The sequence below is a fragment of the Nycticebus coucang genome, chromosome 3 (genome assembly GCF_027406575.1).
Source record: "Nycticebus coucang isolate mNycCou1 chromosome 3, mNycCou1.pri, whole genome shotgun sequence".
In the NCBI taxonomy this organism is placed as follows: Eukaryota; Metazoa; Chordata; class Mammalia; order Primates; family Lorisidae; genus Nycticebus; species Nycticebus coucang.
The window spans coordinates 124,089,022-124,106,906 of record NC_069782.1 but is presented as its reverse complement, the minus strand read 5'-3'; the positions used below and the strand labels follow the sequence as shown (position 1 = coordinate 124,106,906).

The following is a 17,885-nucleotide window of genomic DNA, read 5'->3' as shown; positions in this document are numbered from 1 at the left end:
ATTCTTAGTTAATGGAATATGCAAAAACAGCTGGTTGGTTGACTGTATGCATGGACTACTGTATGCCCAGTAGAAGACTTTTATGTTCAGTCGAAGTTTAGGCAGCAATGGGAGGTTAATCTATGTTTTTGTGCCTTATGTGTGAACAATATTTGCCACAAAGTAGCCCAAAGATATACCCTTACCTTTTTGTAGAGGCTTTTTTTTTTTGAGACAGAGCCTCAAGCTGTCACCCTTGGTAGAGTGCTGTGGCATCACAGCTCACAGCAACCTCCAACTCCTGGGCACAAGTGATTGTCCTGCCTCCACCTCCCAAGTAGCTGGGCCTACAGGCGTCCGCTACAATGCCTGTGCTATGTTTTGGTTGTAGCTGTCATTGTTGTATGGCGGGCCCGAGCTGGATTCCAACCTGCCAGCTCCGGTGTATGTGGATAGTGCCTTAGCCACTTGAGCCACAGGCGCCGAGACAGAAGCTTTATTTTTTTTTAACACTCTCATTAAGTTATCAACACATTTCAAGTTAATTTTTATATATGGTTCATAATAATAGTCATGTTTCAATTTTTTCCTTATGGATTTCCTATTGTTTGAGTTTCAGGTTGAAAATAGATCTGCTTTATGTCTTATAAAAGCATTTTCTTATTTTACAGACTTAAACATCCAGGGAAATAAGCTTCAAATCAAAATTATAGGCATTTAATATTAAATATTTAGAGGATGCAGTTTTTCCCCATCTTCATGTTTTGAAATAATTAAATATAAATAAAATAAAACACATTTATGCATATATATACACATATATGAAAGTGTGTATATATATATACTTTTATATCTTTCTATACATCTGTCTACATACCAGTACTTTCATATGTATGCCTCAGGAACAAAGATTTTCTTCTCCACAATAATAATAATACTATCCACACTTTGGAAGTTATTGAATGTGAATATATATAGCCTATATATAAATTTTCCCAATTTTACTAGAACTTTTTAAGCTTTTCCCAGTCAAGGAACACACATTATAATTATAGATTAGATTACATTGCAGTTATGAATTTGCAGTTAAGAATAAGGCATAGGTGCTTTGACTATCCCACAGAATCTCACTGGTGAGACAGAAGCACCTATATCACTTATGCTACTATTGGTTATGGTAAGTTCCTCAGTAATAGGGTGTTACCTTGTGGAGATTTGTTCTTTATATATAAGTAATAAAAATTCATGGCATGGTACTTTAAGACTGCATTAAAATCCTCTTTCTCAAATCGCACACCGAACAGCTTTAGTGTTAACTGATAATCCTTGTCTGAACTGATAATCCTGACTTGACTAGTCCCATAATAATGATTTTTCTAATGTTATTATCTTTTCTGTCATTTTACTTTTGGGTCAATCTCTAATAAATATCTCCCCAACATTTTTAAATGAAGAAAAGCAAAGTGCGTGGCAATGATAAACATTTTCACTGGTTTTGTACTCGTTTCTGTAGTTTTTGTTCTCATCTTAGACAACACCATTTTAAACTAGATGGTATGTTTATTTTAAAAAGTCTCATGACACTGGATGTGTTGTGTGCCAACAGAAATTTTTATTTTGCACAGTAATCTATACATAGCATTTGTGAAATCTAGCTGATGAAATAGAGCAGCCAACAGGCACAAACCTGGTATCCAAACCTGATGATAAGGACAACAGATTCAGAATGTTTATGACTGGAGTAACCAAGAACTCAGGATTTCAAATGTGATTGGAGAACACTTAAGTAAGATCAATGCCATGGCCTTAAACTCATCTTGTTTTTTACTGGGTATGTCTATGGAAATGTTACTGTTCTTCCATGGACCTGTGTTTCTCATCTGTAAATCAAAAGATTTTTAGCTAGGTATTTATGGTATTTTCTTCCAAATCTGTGACTTCTTTGTAACTTGGTTTACCTATGTCTGTTGTCTCCAGGGAATAATGATAATGACATCCCTGACATCAGTGCTGCATGATGACAATGAGTTCCCCGACCCAGAGACATTCAACCCTGGTCACTTTCTGGATGAGAGTGGCAACTTTAAGAAAAGTGACTTTTTCATGCCTTTCTCAACAGGTAATAGAAGTTAATTTTACTTTTTACTTTGGGGAAAAGATCACTTTGGGGGATTAGTTAGAAATCCTCTGAGGCTGGTAGAATTGCTCCCTGGACATGATCTGGACCACCACCACCACCAATGCCCATGTGCTTCCTCCATCATTACCCATTCTTGCGATTGGGCAGACTAGTGGTGCTCTGGGGACATGAAACAGAAACAGATCTTCATGATTAGGAAAGCTGAAGTGTGGGTAAGTTGAATTTTGCTCTGGATATGCCAGTGAGGAGCTCAAGAACTCTTCCTAGAAGGAAAAACTTATGTAGAAGTTTCTCATCTGCCACTACAAATGTTTCTCACTCCCCAGCTTCACTGAGTATATTTCACTTGGTGTCCTCACCACCCATGTAAGCTTTGGGGATTCACATATAAACAAGAACAGAATGGGTACCACAAGGCCTCACCCACAGTTGTAAAGGCAGATGTATAAACAGCTCGTTGTAATTCAGTAGGACAGGACTGTGAGGGAGGAAAGCAAGGCTGCTGGGTGTAGGGCAAATGGAGAGAAGCAGCCTGCTTCTCACACTCTCATCCCCAACATTGAGGCATAAGCTGGTGAAGCAACATTCAAAGAGGACCAGCCTCAAAAGAGACAAAAATGGAATAAAGACAAGGCAAGACATTTTTAAGGAGGTATTGAACCACGGGAGCAGGACATTTACTCTAAATTGAGGATGTTTGAACCTTTGCTAACTAAGAATGGGGCCAGGGGAAACTCTGGGAAGGAGGCTAGATCCTCTGCAGCAATTCCACAACACCCTGCTCTTCTAGTCACCACCAAACATCCTGGATATTGGCTCTCTTTTGTTACAATGTGTGTGCTGAGTTTCTGGCCATGCCTTCTCCTTCTTTTAGTCTGTGACATTTTATGGCTCTTTTAAATTCTGGCCCTATAGAGAACAAGATGAAAGGGACAACGCTCTCTTCAAGAAGTCACATTTTAGCACAATAGAAGAATCAGTAAGTGAAATAATAAATAGGCAGTTATGATTCTATGTGATCCTTGCTTGATTGAAAGCATGAATATGATGTTCAGGAAACACAGAGGGCAAGATTTTATTACTTGAGGGGATGACAAAGATGGCAAAGAGGAAATCAAATTTGACCTATATCCTGAAAAGTGCATCTTGGTCAAAAGGAACAGTTTTGTACCTAAAAAACTTGAAACTTCATGGTGTGTTGGAGACTCATGCAGAGTGTATATGGCCTGATTTGAGAATAGAAGCTGTGAAGAATGGATGGAAAGATCATAGAATTTCAGGCTAGGAACAGGAAACGTGAGAAATTGTAACCAAGTGCTTGGTGTGGAGCTGATACTTAGTGGTTTATTTGTCCTATGACACATACTTGTTAAGATCACATATTAGGTGGACGGGAGATCACATATGAAGTGGATGGGAAGTGTGCCTATGTTTGTTCATTTGTCTATCCATCTATGTGTCTATCCATCCATTCATCCTTCCATCTATCCATCAATTCATTCTGCCATCCAAGCATTCATCAATGTATTGCTGCATATTTTGTTTATGACAGTCACAAACACAGTGTTTTAGTCACAGTACATGTCAGTAGTAACTCCCCTTTCTATTTATTATTTTCAGGAAAAAGGAGTTGTTTGGGAGAGGGACTGGCTCGCATGGAGCTTTTCTTATTCCTGACCAGCATTTTACAGAACTTCAACCTTAAATCTTTGATTGATACAAAGAAGATTGATATCACCTCAGTTACCTCTGGGGCTTTTTCTTTGCCACCCTTGTACAAGATCTGCTTTATTCCTGTATGAAGAAGGGCAAATCATCTGGCTGCTGTGGCTGTTGTGGCATCTCTCCCTTATGGCTGGCACCCTTCACCACCCTCTTACTATTAGGGATGTCCTCTCTGACCATTGTCTCACATCTTCCCATTCTTTTAGGATGCAGTGAATAACAAATGTCCATTAAGGAGAGTTTCTGGAATTTTTCCATGCAAATATATCTACTGTTCCCCCACACACTGTGACGTAGTATTTACTACCACAAATGACAATACTGGAATTGTTAATATGCTGTCACTAGAAAACAGAGAAAAATAATTAGTGCATGATAATGAAGAGCCATTTCTCCTGTGCATGTTCTAAATAAAAAGTGCTATTAATTGCTGAGTCAGATTGCAGACTCTCCTTCTTGTGGCACAATACCAGTATGAAATTAAAGAAAACAGAGTCCCTGGAAGCCATGCTGTTCCTCATAATAACAAGCACAGAGAGAGGCAAAGTGTGGGAGGGTAGGGAAGCTCCCTTGGCTGAATGTCACCGAGACTGGAGGTTCGGATTTGAAAGAACCTGTGTTCACGTGCAGCTCAAAACTTTAGAGAAATATTGATAGGATCAGTGACAAGAATGAACATTAAGTGTTGAAATTGATGCCCTCCTTGAGTACTATCGTTAATAAAAAAATGAAGATTTAGAATATTCTTCTAACTTCATGTTCCCACTTAGAATCATCTATGATGATTCCTTTTATATTGCTACTTAATTGTTCTGAGTGTGATCCCTCCCTCCTCATACGAGAGAACAAAATCTCTGGAAAGCCTCCCAGATTTGACTCTGTTTTTCTACTTTCTATCTCATTGTTTTATACTTAATATATAATTGATGGTAATTGGATGTTTTTTGGTAAAGTGATGAGACTCACACCATCTCTATAGCATCAACAAATGAGCATGTATAGGCAACAGATTCTAGTCATATTCTCCCCTTTCTTCTGTTTTGGAGTGTGTAAGATGAGAAGTGACACCACCCATTAAACTTTTCTAAGCTCATTGACTAGAGAAAGCCATTATAATTTACTAAGACAAAACATGTGTATAGGTGTGTGTATGTATCTATACACATATGTGTGCATGGCTAGATATTAAAGCATAGCATATATTATATACACGCATATATAGGTGAGATTAAAACTGGTTCTTTACAATATGGTGTTTATATTACACATGTTATTAAATAACTTGCTGGTTTGTATTAAACAATATGCCAGATTTCCTGATAAACTTCTAAGGTAATATAAACATGGGCAAATGAATTGAGTGGATAGGTTAGAGATGAGTAAATGGAAATGGCTGTTAAACTTATAAAAATAAGTTAAAAGTAAAAAGCACAAGTTAAATATACATTAAAAAGTAAAAAGTACAAATTAAATATACATTAAATATACATTAAACCTTCTCAATTAGCAAATGAAACAATTTTATTGTGTTAGTGAAGGTGTGGGAAATAGTCTGTCTTGCTTATTTTTCTAGTGTCTTATTTCTAATTTCATTGATTTCTATTCTACTTTTTTCTTATTTTGTTTCTTCTGCTTACTGTGGGGAAAATTAGCTCTTCATTTTCCACTTTCCTAAGATTGATGCTTAGTGTACTGATTTTATATCATTCTCCTTTTTATGAAAGGAAGAATTTTCCTATGCATTCAATGCTATAAATTTCCTTGTAAGGGTTGTATTTATTCCACAAACATTCTACCACTCAAAACCTAGGAGGAATGTACTTTTTGCATTGGGTGACATTTATCACCTATCATTTATCACTATCACATTTATTATCTGTCATATATCACCTAAGTATTTTCTGCATCTCTTACCACAATGGTTTAGAAAACTTTAAAAGAAGGAAAAGTGTTTAAGGTATTTTACAGATTTTGGTGCCTAAATGGATCATAGAAAACATTGGGTCTGGGGATATTGGACTTCTTGAATATGATACCAAAAGCATAGGCAATCAAAGAAAAGACAGAAATACTGGTCTTCATCATAGTTGACTTTGTTCATCAAAGAACACTATCGAAACAGTGTAAAACACAGACTAGGAGAAAATATTTGGGATTCATAACTCTATTTAGAGTTAAATCCAAAACATATAATGAATTCCCACAACTCAACAACATCAACCAAAAACAACAAACTGGTTAAAAAATGGGAAATGACTTGAATGAATATTTGACTGAAGAAGGTAAAAAATGGTGACTTAGCACTTAAAAACAAGCATAAACATCAGTGATCATTAGAATAATGCAAATTCAAGCCATAAGCACTCCCTTCCACCCATTAGGATAGTTGTTTAAGAAATTGGGAGACTTGTGCTCTTCTTACGGGAATGTAAAATGATGCAGCCACTGTGTAAATATTTAAAAGATAATTTACAATGTGATCCAACAATTCCACTTCTGGATATGTACCCAAATGTAATTAAAACTGGGAACAATAGAGAGATTTGTCCTCACTGACCTTAGCAGAAGCAGTCACAAAATCCAAATGTAGAAGCACCACAAGTGCCCATTGAGGAACCAATGGGATAAACAAAATGTGCTAGATACCTACAATGGAATATTATTAATGCTTTAAAGGAATGAAAATTCTGACACGCTGCAACATGAGTAAAATTTGAAGACATTACACAAGTGAACTAAGCATTTTATAACCATACAAAAACTATGATTCCACTATTACATGGTATGTAGAAAACACAAACTTATAGTGGCAGAAAGTTTCTATGTGTTACTATATGAGTGGTTGTTAGGGACAGAAACTTGAAAATGGAGAATTATTCTTTAATGATACAAATTCCAGTTTTGTAAGGTGAAGAGTTCTGGTGATAGTGGTGTGGGTTGCGTAATAATGTGATTATACTTAATGCCACTGAACTTCACTCTAAAGAACCATTACTAGTTAATTTTATGTTGTCTATGTCCAAAACTTTAAATACACCAAAACTTCACTATTTATATCATCTGGAAAGTAAAATGGAATGAGAAGAGCTTAAATAATGTTTATTGAATAAGGCTATCCTGAAAACTATAATACAGGGAAACTTCAAAAGAGCACTGGTGAAACCACACGTGGAGTATGGGTTAGTGAGAAGCTGTGCATTCAGAGACCTAAATCTGTGCAGGTCCTTTTCACTGGCCCCTCTAGCATCTTCCTGATTTGGGTTATTCTCCAGTGACTTCCATGAACTGTTTTCTTGTGAGAAGTTTCTCCAGATTGAAGCATTGTAATCCACGAGAATATGAGACTGATCAGGCTAGTCCACCATGACCACAAGGATGAGTTTCTCCATCGCACCATTGACTTAGAAAAAGGACCCACTTCCTGTCTAGCTCCAGAGCCCCTTTCCTAGAGTATATCACTGGAAGCAGGGCTGGGCAGATGGTTTTCCTGATTTGAATGTGCTGACCTTAGTTTTTTTGAAAATCCTTGAGACAGTGAGAGATGAAGGGCCTGGCAGGACCACATCTGGGTCTGAGGATCCTCACAGAGATCTTTCTTCCTCAGGACTTATGCCTGGACTCTGGACCTTCCAGAGACGGATTCTAAGAAAAGCAGAGATTAAAAGTGAGATTCTGGGGAAAGCAGGACCCACTCTTTTTCAAATTTCATATTAATATGAGGGTACATATGATTAAGTTACATTGTTTGTGTTTGTTAGGTAACATCCATGTTGTAGTTGAGTCTTTCCCCCAGGAGGCTTGGCATAAACCTCTACATTGCACCATTAAGGTGGGAGCTTACTGAGCCCCCTCTCTGCTTCCCCTTCTCCTCTTCTTGAATTTAATTGTGTACTCAATACTAATTTAAAACTAGTAGATAAATAATTACAGATCCACGCAAGAAAGCTTCTCTTTTGTAATTTTAGGAATACCTATTTTGGGTTCATGGGAAACTTGAGATTGGGAAATGAACATGGAGGACAGCCTGCATCCAAGGTGATTGTCTGAGGAGAGGAACCCTCCTGTGTCGGAGGAAGCCATACCCTGTCCATAGAGATCAGGGAGCAAATGCTCCATGCCAAATGTTCCATCAGGATCACCATTTGCCTGAGGATTTCTATCTAGTAATGGACTCTTAATCATAGTTGGAAGATTATCTGTCTCATTACTGCAGGCTCTTCTCTGCAGAAGATGAGGTTTCTTTTAGCTTCATGGCTAAAAGACTGTGGACTTTTGTTTCCAGGATCAGAATCTCCCTCTCAGAAGAAGAAATGGCTCTTTCCAACATTTCTTGTAGATTTTTGATTCCCTTTATGTAGGTGTCCAGGTTTTTATTTTTATACCTCTTGAAGTGTTGATACCTCTTCGTGTTGATAAAGAGAAGTGATTTCATTTTCTTTCTCATTAATATACACATTATATCAACAATGATATGGTATTGTAAATATTCCTTAGCTCTGTTCTCTGGGAAACCTGGGCCCTCTGGAACCATGCTAGTAATGAGCATAACTAATGCACAGATCTTGACTCTGAACCTTGCTTTCAAATAAAATACTCAGGACTCCTCAGATATATGGTGGAGTAGAGATCCTGGGCAGAAAAATTGCAAAGGGAGCTGAGAGTATAATTGCTGTGTCAAAAACAAAACAAAACAGAAACAAGCAAATAAACAAATGAAAAAATTCTCAAGGATTGAATAGGTCATGGAAAGGGACACAGGATCTATTCATTTAGGAGACACTTTGAGCACAAAATAAAGAAGAATAGTATTGGATTGCAACCTATTGAAAGCAATTGTATCCATGATTACTTATTGATATTAATGAATACACGATTAACTTTAAATTTCATGAGGAATAGATAATTACCAAATTTCAAAGTATCTACCCACAACATAATTTTAAGTTACACCATTGAAAAGAGTAATCTTACAGTGGAGGATATAGCTAGCCAGTATCCAAATCTATTAACAGTAATCCTATCAACTTCATTCACAATGGAACAGATTGAAAATGTATGTCACCCCAAAAATGCGAAGAAGAGTGTTATGTAGTTATATTCTGGTCAGAGGCACATATGCTGAACTTAATCATTAGGAAATATCAGACAAATTTAAATTGAGAGATGCTTTATATACATTCAGCCTACACTCTGAAAAAGTGTCAAGAAATAGCTGAAGAAATATCCTAGACGGAAGCCTACTAAGGAGACGTGACAGCCAGTTGCACCAGGTATCTGTGGATTCTGAAGTGAATTCTGGATGACACATAAAACATATTTGGGACACAAAAAGTCAACAGCTTTACATACTGAATTCAAAATAACACAGCAAACACATAGGAAAAACCCAGAAAGAAGCTAAGGGGAAAAACACCTTAGTTCTGAAGAAAAAGAGTAAGAATGACATTGGACGTCTCTTCAGAATTTACACAAACAAGAAGAGTGTGAAGCAAAATACTTAAACTCTTGAAACCAAATCCACCCATCTTGATTCTGTGTGCAGAAAATTAGTCTTTTTAAGTGAAAAAAATAAATAAAAATTCACAAATAGCTGGGCGTTGTGGTGGGTGCCTCTAGTCCCAGCTGCTTGGGAGGCTGAGGCAGGAGAATCACCCAAGCCAAGGAGTTAGAGGTTGCTGTGAGCTGTGTGATGCACCGGCACTCTACCCAGGGCAATAAAGTGAAACTCTGTCTCTACAAGAAAAAAAAAGAAAGAAAATATGCAAATATCCTTTCCCATTGTGTAGGTTGTCTCTTTGCTTTGGTTATTGTCTCCTTAGCTACAGAAGCTTTTCAGTTTAATGAAGTCCCATTTGTTTATTTTTGTTGTTGTTGCAATTGCCATGGCAGTCTTCTTCATGAAGTCTTTCCCCAGGCCAATATCTTCCAGTGTTTTGCCTATGCTTTCTTGGAGGATTTTTATTGTTTCATGCCTTAAATTTAAGTCCTTTATCCATCTTGAATCAATTTTTGGGAGTGGGGAAAGGTGTGGGTCCAGTTTCAGTCTTTTACATGTAGACATCCAGTTCTCCCAACACCATTTATTGAACAGGGAGTCTTTCCCCAAGGTATGTTCTTGTTTGGTTGATCGAAGATTAGGTGGTTGTAAGATGTTAGTTTCATTTCTTGGTTTTCTATTCGATTCCAAGTGTCTATGTCTCTGTTTTTGTGCCAGTACCATGCTGTCTTGAGCACTATGGCTTTGTAGTACACACTAACGTCTGGTATGCTCATGCCCCCAGCTTTATTTTTATTACTAAGAACTGCCTTAGCTATTCGGGGTTTGTTTCCGGTTCCATACAAAACGCAGAATCATTTTTTCGAAATCTTGAAAGTACGATGTTGGTATTTTGATAGGAATGGCATTGAATAAGTAGATTGCTTTGGGAAGTATAGACATTTTAACAATGTTGATTCTTCCCATCCATGAGCATGGTATGTTCTTCCATTTGTTAATATCCTCTGCTATTTCCTTTCTGAGGATTTCATAGTTTTCTTTATAGAGGTCCTTCACCTCCTTCGTTAGGTATATTCCTCGGTATTTCATTTTCTTTGAAACTGTGGTAAAGGGAGTTGTGTCCTTAATTAGCTTTCTCATCTGGACTGTTATTGGTGTATACAAAGGCTACTGACTTGTGGACATTGATTTTGTATCCTGAAACATTACTGCATTTTTTGATGAATTCTAGGAGTCTTGTGGTTGAGTCTTTGGGGTTCTCTAAGTATAAGATCATGTCGTCAGCAAAGAGGGAGAGTTTGACTCCTCTGCTCCCATTTGGATTCCCTTTATTTCCTTGTCTTGCCTAATTGTATTGCCTAGAACTTCCAGCACTATGTTGAATACTAAAGGTGACAGAGGACAGCCTCGTCTGGTTCCAGTTCTAAGAGGAAAAGCTTTCAGTTTTACTCCATTCAGTAAAATATTGGCTGTGGATTTGTCATAGATAGCTTCAATCAGTTTCAGTAATGTGCCGCCTATGCCTATACTCTGCAGTGTTCTAATTAGAAAAGGATGCTGGATTTTATCGAATGCTTTTTCTGCATCTATTGAGAGGATCATGTGATCTTTATTTCTGCCTCTGTTAATATGGTGGATAATGTTTATGGACTTGCGTATGTTAAACCAGCCTTGCATCCCTGGGATGAAGCCTACTTGATCATGATGAGTGACTTTTTTGATGATAAGCTGTAATCTATTGGCTAGGATTTGTTGAGAATTTTTGCATCTATATTAATGAGTAAGATTGATCTGAAATTCTCCTTTTTGTTTGGGTCTTTTCCTGGTTTTGGTATCAGGGTGATGTTTGCTTCATAGACTGTGTTGGGGAAGATTCCTTCTTCCTCAATTTTTTGGAATAATTTCTGCAGTACAGGAATAAGCTCTTCCTTGAAGGTTTGATAGAATTCTGGAGTGAAGCCATCTGGACCAGGGCATTTTTTTGTTGGAAGATTTTTTATTGTTTCTTTGATCTCAATGCTTGAAATTGGTCTGTTCAGGAGCTCTATTTCTTCCTGGCTGAGTCTAGGGAGAGGATGTGATTCCAAATATTTATCCATTTCCTTCACATTGTCAAATTTCTGGGCATAGAGTTTCTGATAGTATTCAGAGATGATCTCTTGTATCTCTGTGGGATCAATTGTTATTTCCCCTTTATCATTTCTGATTGAGGTTACTAGAGATTTTACTTTTCTATTCCTTATTAGTCTGGTCAATGGTTTATCTATTTTATTTATTTGTTCAAAAAACCAACTTCTTGTTTCATTAATTTTCTGAATGATTCTTTTGTTTTCAATTTCATTGATCTCTGATTTGATTTTGGATATTTCTTTTCTTCTACTGAGTTTAGGCTTAGATTGTTCTTCTTTTTCCAATTCCATAAGATCTCTTGTGAGATTGTTGATGCGCTCTCTTTCTGTTTTTCGAATGTAGGCATCTAAAGCGATGAATTTTCCTCTCAAAACTGCTTTTGCAGTATCCCACAGGTTTTGGTAGCTTGTGTCTTCATTGTTGTTATGCTCAAGGAAGTTAATGATTTCCTGTTTTATTTCTTCCTGCACCCATCTGTTATTCAACAGAAGATTGTTTAATTTCCATGCCTTTGGGTGGGGTCGAGCATTTTTGTTAGAGTTGAGTTCCACCTTTAGCGCCTTATGGTCTGAGAAGATACAAGGTAAAATTTCAATTCTTTTGATTCTGTTGATATTTGTTTTGTGTCCCAGGATATGATCAATTTTGGAGAATGTTCCATGGGGTGATGAGAAGAATGTATATTCTTTATCTTTGGGGTGGAGTGTTCTATATGTGTCTATCAATCACAGTTGTTCTAGGGTCTTATTTAAATCTCTTATATCTTTGTTTAATTTCTGTTTAGAAGATCTGTCCAGCTCTGTAAGAGGAGTGTTAAAGCCCCCTGTTATTATGGTATTATCAGATATCGTATTGCTCAGACTGAGTAAGGTCTGTTTCAAGAATCTGGGAGCATTTAAATTGGGTGCATAAATATTTAGAATTGAAATGTCTTCTTGTTGTATTTTTCCCTTGACCAATATAAAGTGACCATCTTTGTCTTTTTTTACTTTAGTTGCTTTAAATCCACTTGTATCTGAAAATAAGATCGCAACTCCTCTTTTCTTCTGAATTCCATTTGCCTGAAAAATTGTCTTCCAACCCTTGACTCAGAGCTTTAATTTGTCTTTTGAAGCCAGGTGTGTTTCTTGCAGACAGCAAATGGATCGCTTGTGTTTTTTAATCCAGTCAACCAATCTATGTCTCTTCAGTGGGGAATTCAAGCCATTAGCATTTATTGAGATAATTGATGAGTGTGGTAGTATTCTATTCGTCTTATTTTGTGAGAGTCCATTGCTTAGTTTTATCTTTTGCATCAGTGTGGAGGTTAGGTTCTGCCCTTTAATTTCTGAGTTCTTACTTTGCTGCTGATCCATTGTGGTGGTCAGTGTGCAGAACAGATTGAAGTATTTCCTGTAGAGCTGGTCTTGTTGTGGCGAATTTCCTCAATGTTTGTATATCCGTAAATGATTTGATTTCTCCATCAATTTTGTAGCTTAGCTTAGCAGGGTACAGAATTCTGGGCTGGAAATTGTTCTGTTTAAGTAGATTAAAGGTAGATGACCATTGTCCTCTTGCTTGGAAAGTTTCATTAGAGAAGTCTGCGGTCACTCTGATGGATTTGCCCCTGTAGGTCAACTGGCGCTTACTCCTGGCAGCTTGCAGAATCTTTTCTTTTGTCTTGACTTTGGACAGGTTCATCACAATGTGTCTTGGAGGAGCTCGGTTGGAGTTGAGGCAACCTGGGGTCCGATATCCCTCTGAAAGCAGTGTGTCAGAATCTTTGGTGATATTTGGGAAATTTTCTTTTATAATATTCTCTAGTATGGCTTCCATTCCTCTGGGGCATTCTTCTTCCCCTCTGGAATTCCTATAACTCGTATGTTGGAACGCTTCATAAAGTCCAATAATTCTGACAGTGAACGTTCTGCTTTCTCTCTCTTCTTTTCTGCCTCTTTTACTATCTGAGTTATCTCAAAAACTTTGTCTTCTACCTCTGAAATTCTTTCTTCTGCATGGTCTAAACTGTTGCTGATACTTTCCATTGCATCTTTAAGTTCCCTGATTGACTGTTTCATTTCCTTCAGCTCTGCTATATCCTTTTTACATTCTTCATATCATTCATCTCTGATTTGATTCTGTTTTTGTATTTCCTTTTGGTTATTTTCCACTTTATTAGCAGTTTCCTTCATTGTTTCCATCATTTCTTTCATTGTTTTCAACATGTGTATTCTAAATTCCCTTTCTGTCATTCCTAACATTTCTTTATAGGTGGAATCCTCTGCAGTAGCTACCTCATGGTCCCTTGGCGGGGTTGTTCTGGACTGGTTCTTCATGTTGCCTGGAGTTTTCTGCTGATTCTTCCTCATGAGTGATTTCTTTTATCTTTTTCCTTGCCCTAATTTTCCTGTCACTTCCTCTTGCTCTTTAAGTTCTCGTGCCTGTGGACTAAGGGTTACAGGACCAGAAGGGTGAGAAGGATGATGAACAAAAAAGGGATGAAAGAATGGAGGACCCAGTGATAAGAAAAAAAAGAAAAATAGAGAAAGGAGAGAGGATAGGTAAAAGGAATATTGACAAAAAGAAGAGAGGCACAGAAAGAGGGAGACAGAGCAATATAGGTGTACAGTAGGGTACTTTGACATGACCTTAAAAAAACCCCACCTTCTGGGGGTGCCCAGTTGCATGGTTCCCTTGAGGTCAGCAGCTCTTTGCTAACCTGATCAGAGACAGTACCCCACCTCCACCAAGTAGAGAGGAAAGACAAAAATGCTGTAAATCAAACCAAAACAAGCAAACAGAAAACTTTACGGGATAAAATTGGGTGAAAAACCAAATAATAGCGGTAGAAACACTAGCAAAAATGAAGTTCTAGTTATTGAAAAAGGCAGCAATGGGAAATTATAATTAAACTAGAAAAATTGAGAAAGAAAATGGATCTGTATGGAAAACGTTGAAATTAAAAAACAAAACAACATCAACAACATCAAAATAAACAAACAAACAAAAAAAACCAAACCAAAAAAAAGACAAGAAACAAAAAAAATCACAACCAAAAACAAAGCAGTATGTATATGTTATTGAATATTGTCTGGGCAACACGTGGTCTTCTGGGGTATGAGATGTTAATCACAGTTCTGACATGACTGGAGGATGCTGATTTCTCAAAGCCCAGCAGGTAGATACCCTAAATCTCTCTTCAGCCCACTTAAAAGACACTTTGAACTTGTAAACTTGCTGAGCAGAAGCTTTCCCAGGAAAGTGCTTGTCACTGGAATCACTGTTGAAGTGGCTATCCACTTACCCAGTGTGCCAAAACCGGTCTCACTCTGCCCCTGAGGGTTAGGGCTGCAAGGCGGCTCAGACCCCACCCTTAGGCTACTTGGTCACTGGGTTACCAGCTCCTACCCGATTCTAGCTCTGCAACCCCGAGGGCGGAGCTTGCTGAGGCAGATCACTCACAATGGCTCCCTGTGACCCACAGCCAAACACTATTAGCTCTGTCTGGCTCAGTGGCTCAGACTGGGGCCCTAGACAACGGCCAAAGTTCTCCGCACTCCCGCTCAGGCTCTCCCCAAGGCAGTTCAACTGAGTGCCAAGTCCAAAGACACCAAAACAGTTCACAGGTAAGGCCTTTCTGGTTTGCAGTCTCGCTGCTACTGAACTTACAGTTGAAGGCGGGTTTAGACGGATTCAAGACACACGACCACTTGCCATTTTTCCACTGTTTTAGTCCTCTTCTTGGGGTCCAGAAGTCTCTTGCTGACTCCCTGTATCCTCACAGGGGTGATGATAGGCAGATCCCACCAGCCAGAGATGCCTGGAGTCCTATCTCCCCAGACTCACAGTGCCCAGATGCAAGGAAGCTGTTACTCGGCCGCCATCTTGCTCCACATCCCCTGTAGAAAAATTCTTATCCATCTGGATGAGGGCAGGGATCTTGACTCATGAATCAAATGACCATCCATGCAGTTTTTTATTCATCTTTTCTGCATGAGAATCCCTTCTGTGTTCTCCTGCTAAGAGAGTGGATTCAGAACCGAGGCTATCAGCCATTATACCCTCTGAATGTTTTCAATTTGCCAAGAATAACTAAGGAACAATTGTATTTTATCTTTTAATTCATGGAGAAAAACTTGGTTTCTGATTCCCTTGTGGTATATGTATACCATGGAACAAGCTGTGGTATATGTATACCATGGAATACTATTTTGTCATTAAAAAAATAGAGACTTTGCCTCTTGTGTATTAACTTGAATGGAGTTGAAACACGTTCTTCTTAGTAAAGTATCAAAAGAATGGAAGAGCAAGTATCCGGTGTACTCATACTAATATGAAGGCAGTAGATGATCTAATACATACCCTTATAATAGAAAAATTCAAATCAATTCAAGCAGGGTCAGGGAAACAAGAGAGCTGGTAGAGGGGAGGAAGGAGGGAGAAGAATTTTCTTCCATTAATAGGCACAATTCTCAGGGTATATGGCACACCTCTTTGGGACAGGAAACAATTATAAGAGGGAATCTACCTAACAAATGCAAACATTGTAACCTCTTACTTTGTACCCTCAAATTAACCTAAAACAAAAATAAGTCAAATAAAATAAAATAATTGAATAAATTGTTTTCATATTATTAAAATAGTGCTTGCCATTTATAACAAATACTACATCATTATATGACTATGAAAATCCTTCCTAAATACTGTATACATGTTCATTTGTAAAAGCCCACCACAATTCATTTACTCTTTCCAACAGTTCTTTTATTTATTTAAAATTTATTATGACCAATCATGTAATGATAATTAGTGTACACATTTGAAGATAGGCATGAAATAATTGCCCAAGCAGTTGAATTGCTTAAAGATTTAGTATGTTTACTTACTTTTTCATGCATTTACATAGTTACTTTGTCCTTCAGTAAGAATGTAGGGATTTACATGCATGGGAGTCATTCATTTGTTTATTTAGGTAGCCATTCATTTATCAAATATTCATTGAACCAATATGTTACAGACACTGTTTCAAATAATGGGTATTTATTGGTGAGAAAAACTTAGATCCTGCTCATATGGAACATGTATTTTAGTTAAAACAATTAATAAAAATAAAAAAGAAAGGATTAGCAAAGTTGTTAGCAACCTCTCTATTTACAGCCACATTACCCAAGTTTAACTCCTACCTTTGACAACATAAAAACCTGTGTGGTCTAGAGCTGCAAGCTTCAACAATACTTCACTGAACATCTGCTTAGTCATTTGGTTGTTAAAATGAATATAATAACAGTATGGTAGGCTGAATAATGCCTTGATGTGGTGAGATCCAAGTTATCAAGGTGGGCTCAATATAATCACAAGAGTGCTCATAAAAGGGAGGAAAGAGGACAGTAGTAGGAAATGTGACAAGTAGGTGTGACAACAGGGGCAACGGTCTGTGGTGAAACAAAGAAGAGTTCACGAGCCCAAGAATGCAGGCATCCCTCAGAAAAGGAAATGGAAAGGAAGTCAAGTTTTCCCATAAGAGCCTCCAGAAGGAACTAGCATAGTATTTATTCCTTATATCTCATCTGTGGGTGTTTGGTCACACCTTTGCCAACACTACATTAAAGCATCTTCATTTATCAATCAAGAAACTATATGATGCATAATGTCTAGTTTTAAATTGGATTTTTTCTTCTATATAATAGCCATTTCCACTTTCTCATTGGTAAAATATCTGAATTACTTGCCTATGTTTTCTTGTTATAATGCTAAATAGAAAAGCACCAAGTTGGAACATAGCATGTATGGTATGAGCTCAATATTGTAAATAACCAGTCAACCCCATGTCTAAGTATACATAAATTATATTTTGTAAGTTTTGAAATATATACTTTGGTACAAATATATGTACAGATATACATGTATGTCCATATCTGTATGTTATCTTTAAAATGTATTCCAATGTTTAGGAAACTTCTTCTGATAAAGGGGCTAGAAGAAGGGCAATGAGTGATATCAATTCTCAGGTCATACACTACAAGCAGAAGACAGAAAAAGCCATGAGTATAGTTTGACACAGGTTGTTCTGTTGACTATGTTTTGAAGGAGACATGAAGCTAATGATTTCAGAACCAATCCATCAAATAACCATCAAGTGTTAAAGAATGTACTGGAAACTGAAAATAATAAAACCTGGCAATTTCTCTCAGGGATTTTTTTTGTGTGTTTCTGTGAAAAAGGGTATCACTCAGAACACATGAGTAGCAATATGAAAGCATGTGTTTCCAAACTAAGTTTTGAAATAGAATTAATAAAAATAGTCTGTACCTTTATTTAGGATAAATTAATTACACTTCATTGTAATACCACAGCAATACCAAAGGAACTACATAAATTCTAGTACATAGTGTTAATTTCTCCTTATCATTGATGCTACTAATATATCCCTACAGG

The 17,885-nt window shown here is 37.3% G+C and overlaps 1 protein-coding gene across 1 annotated transcript in view; it reads left to right on the top strand.

Annotated features, from left to right (window-relative positions):
* The window catches only part of LOC128580647 (cytochrome P450 2C18-like), a 49,238-nt gene extending 44,960 nt beyond the window's left edge, over window positions 1-4,278 (top strand). Inside the window, exons 8-9 of the mRNA XM_053582778.1 lie at window positions 1,957-2,098; window positions 3,740-4,278. Of these exons, the coding sequence (XP_053438753.1) occupies window positions 1,957-2,098; window positions 3,740-3,921 (324 nt within the window). The 3' untranslated portion in view covers window positions 3,922-4,278. The remainder of the gene's footprint in view (window positions 1-1,956; window positions 2,099-3,739) is intronic.
* The last annotated feature ends 13,607 nt before the right edge of the window (window positions 4,279-17,885 follow it).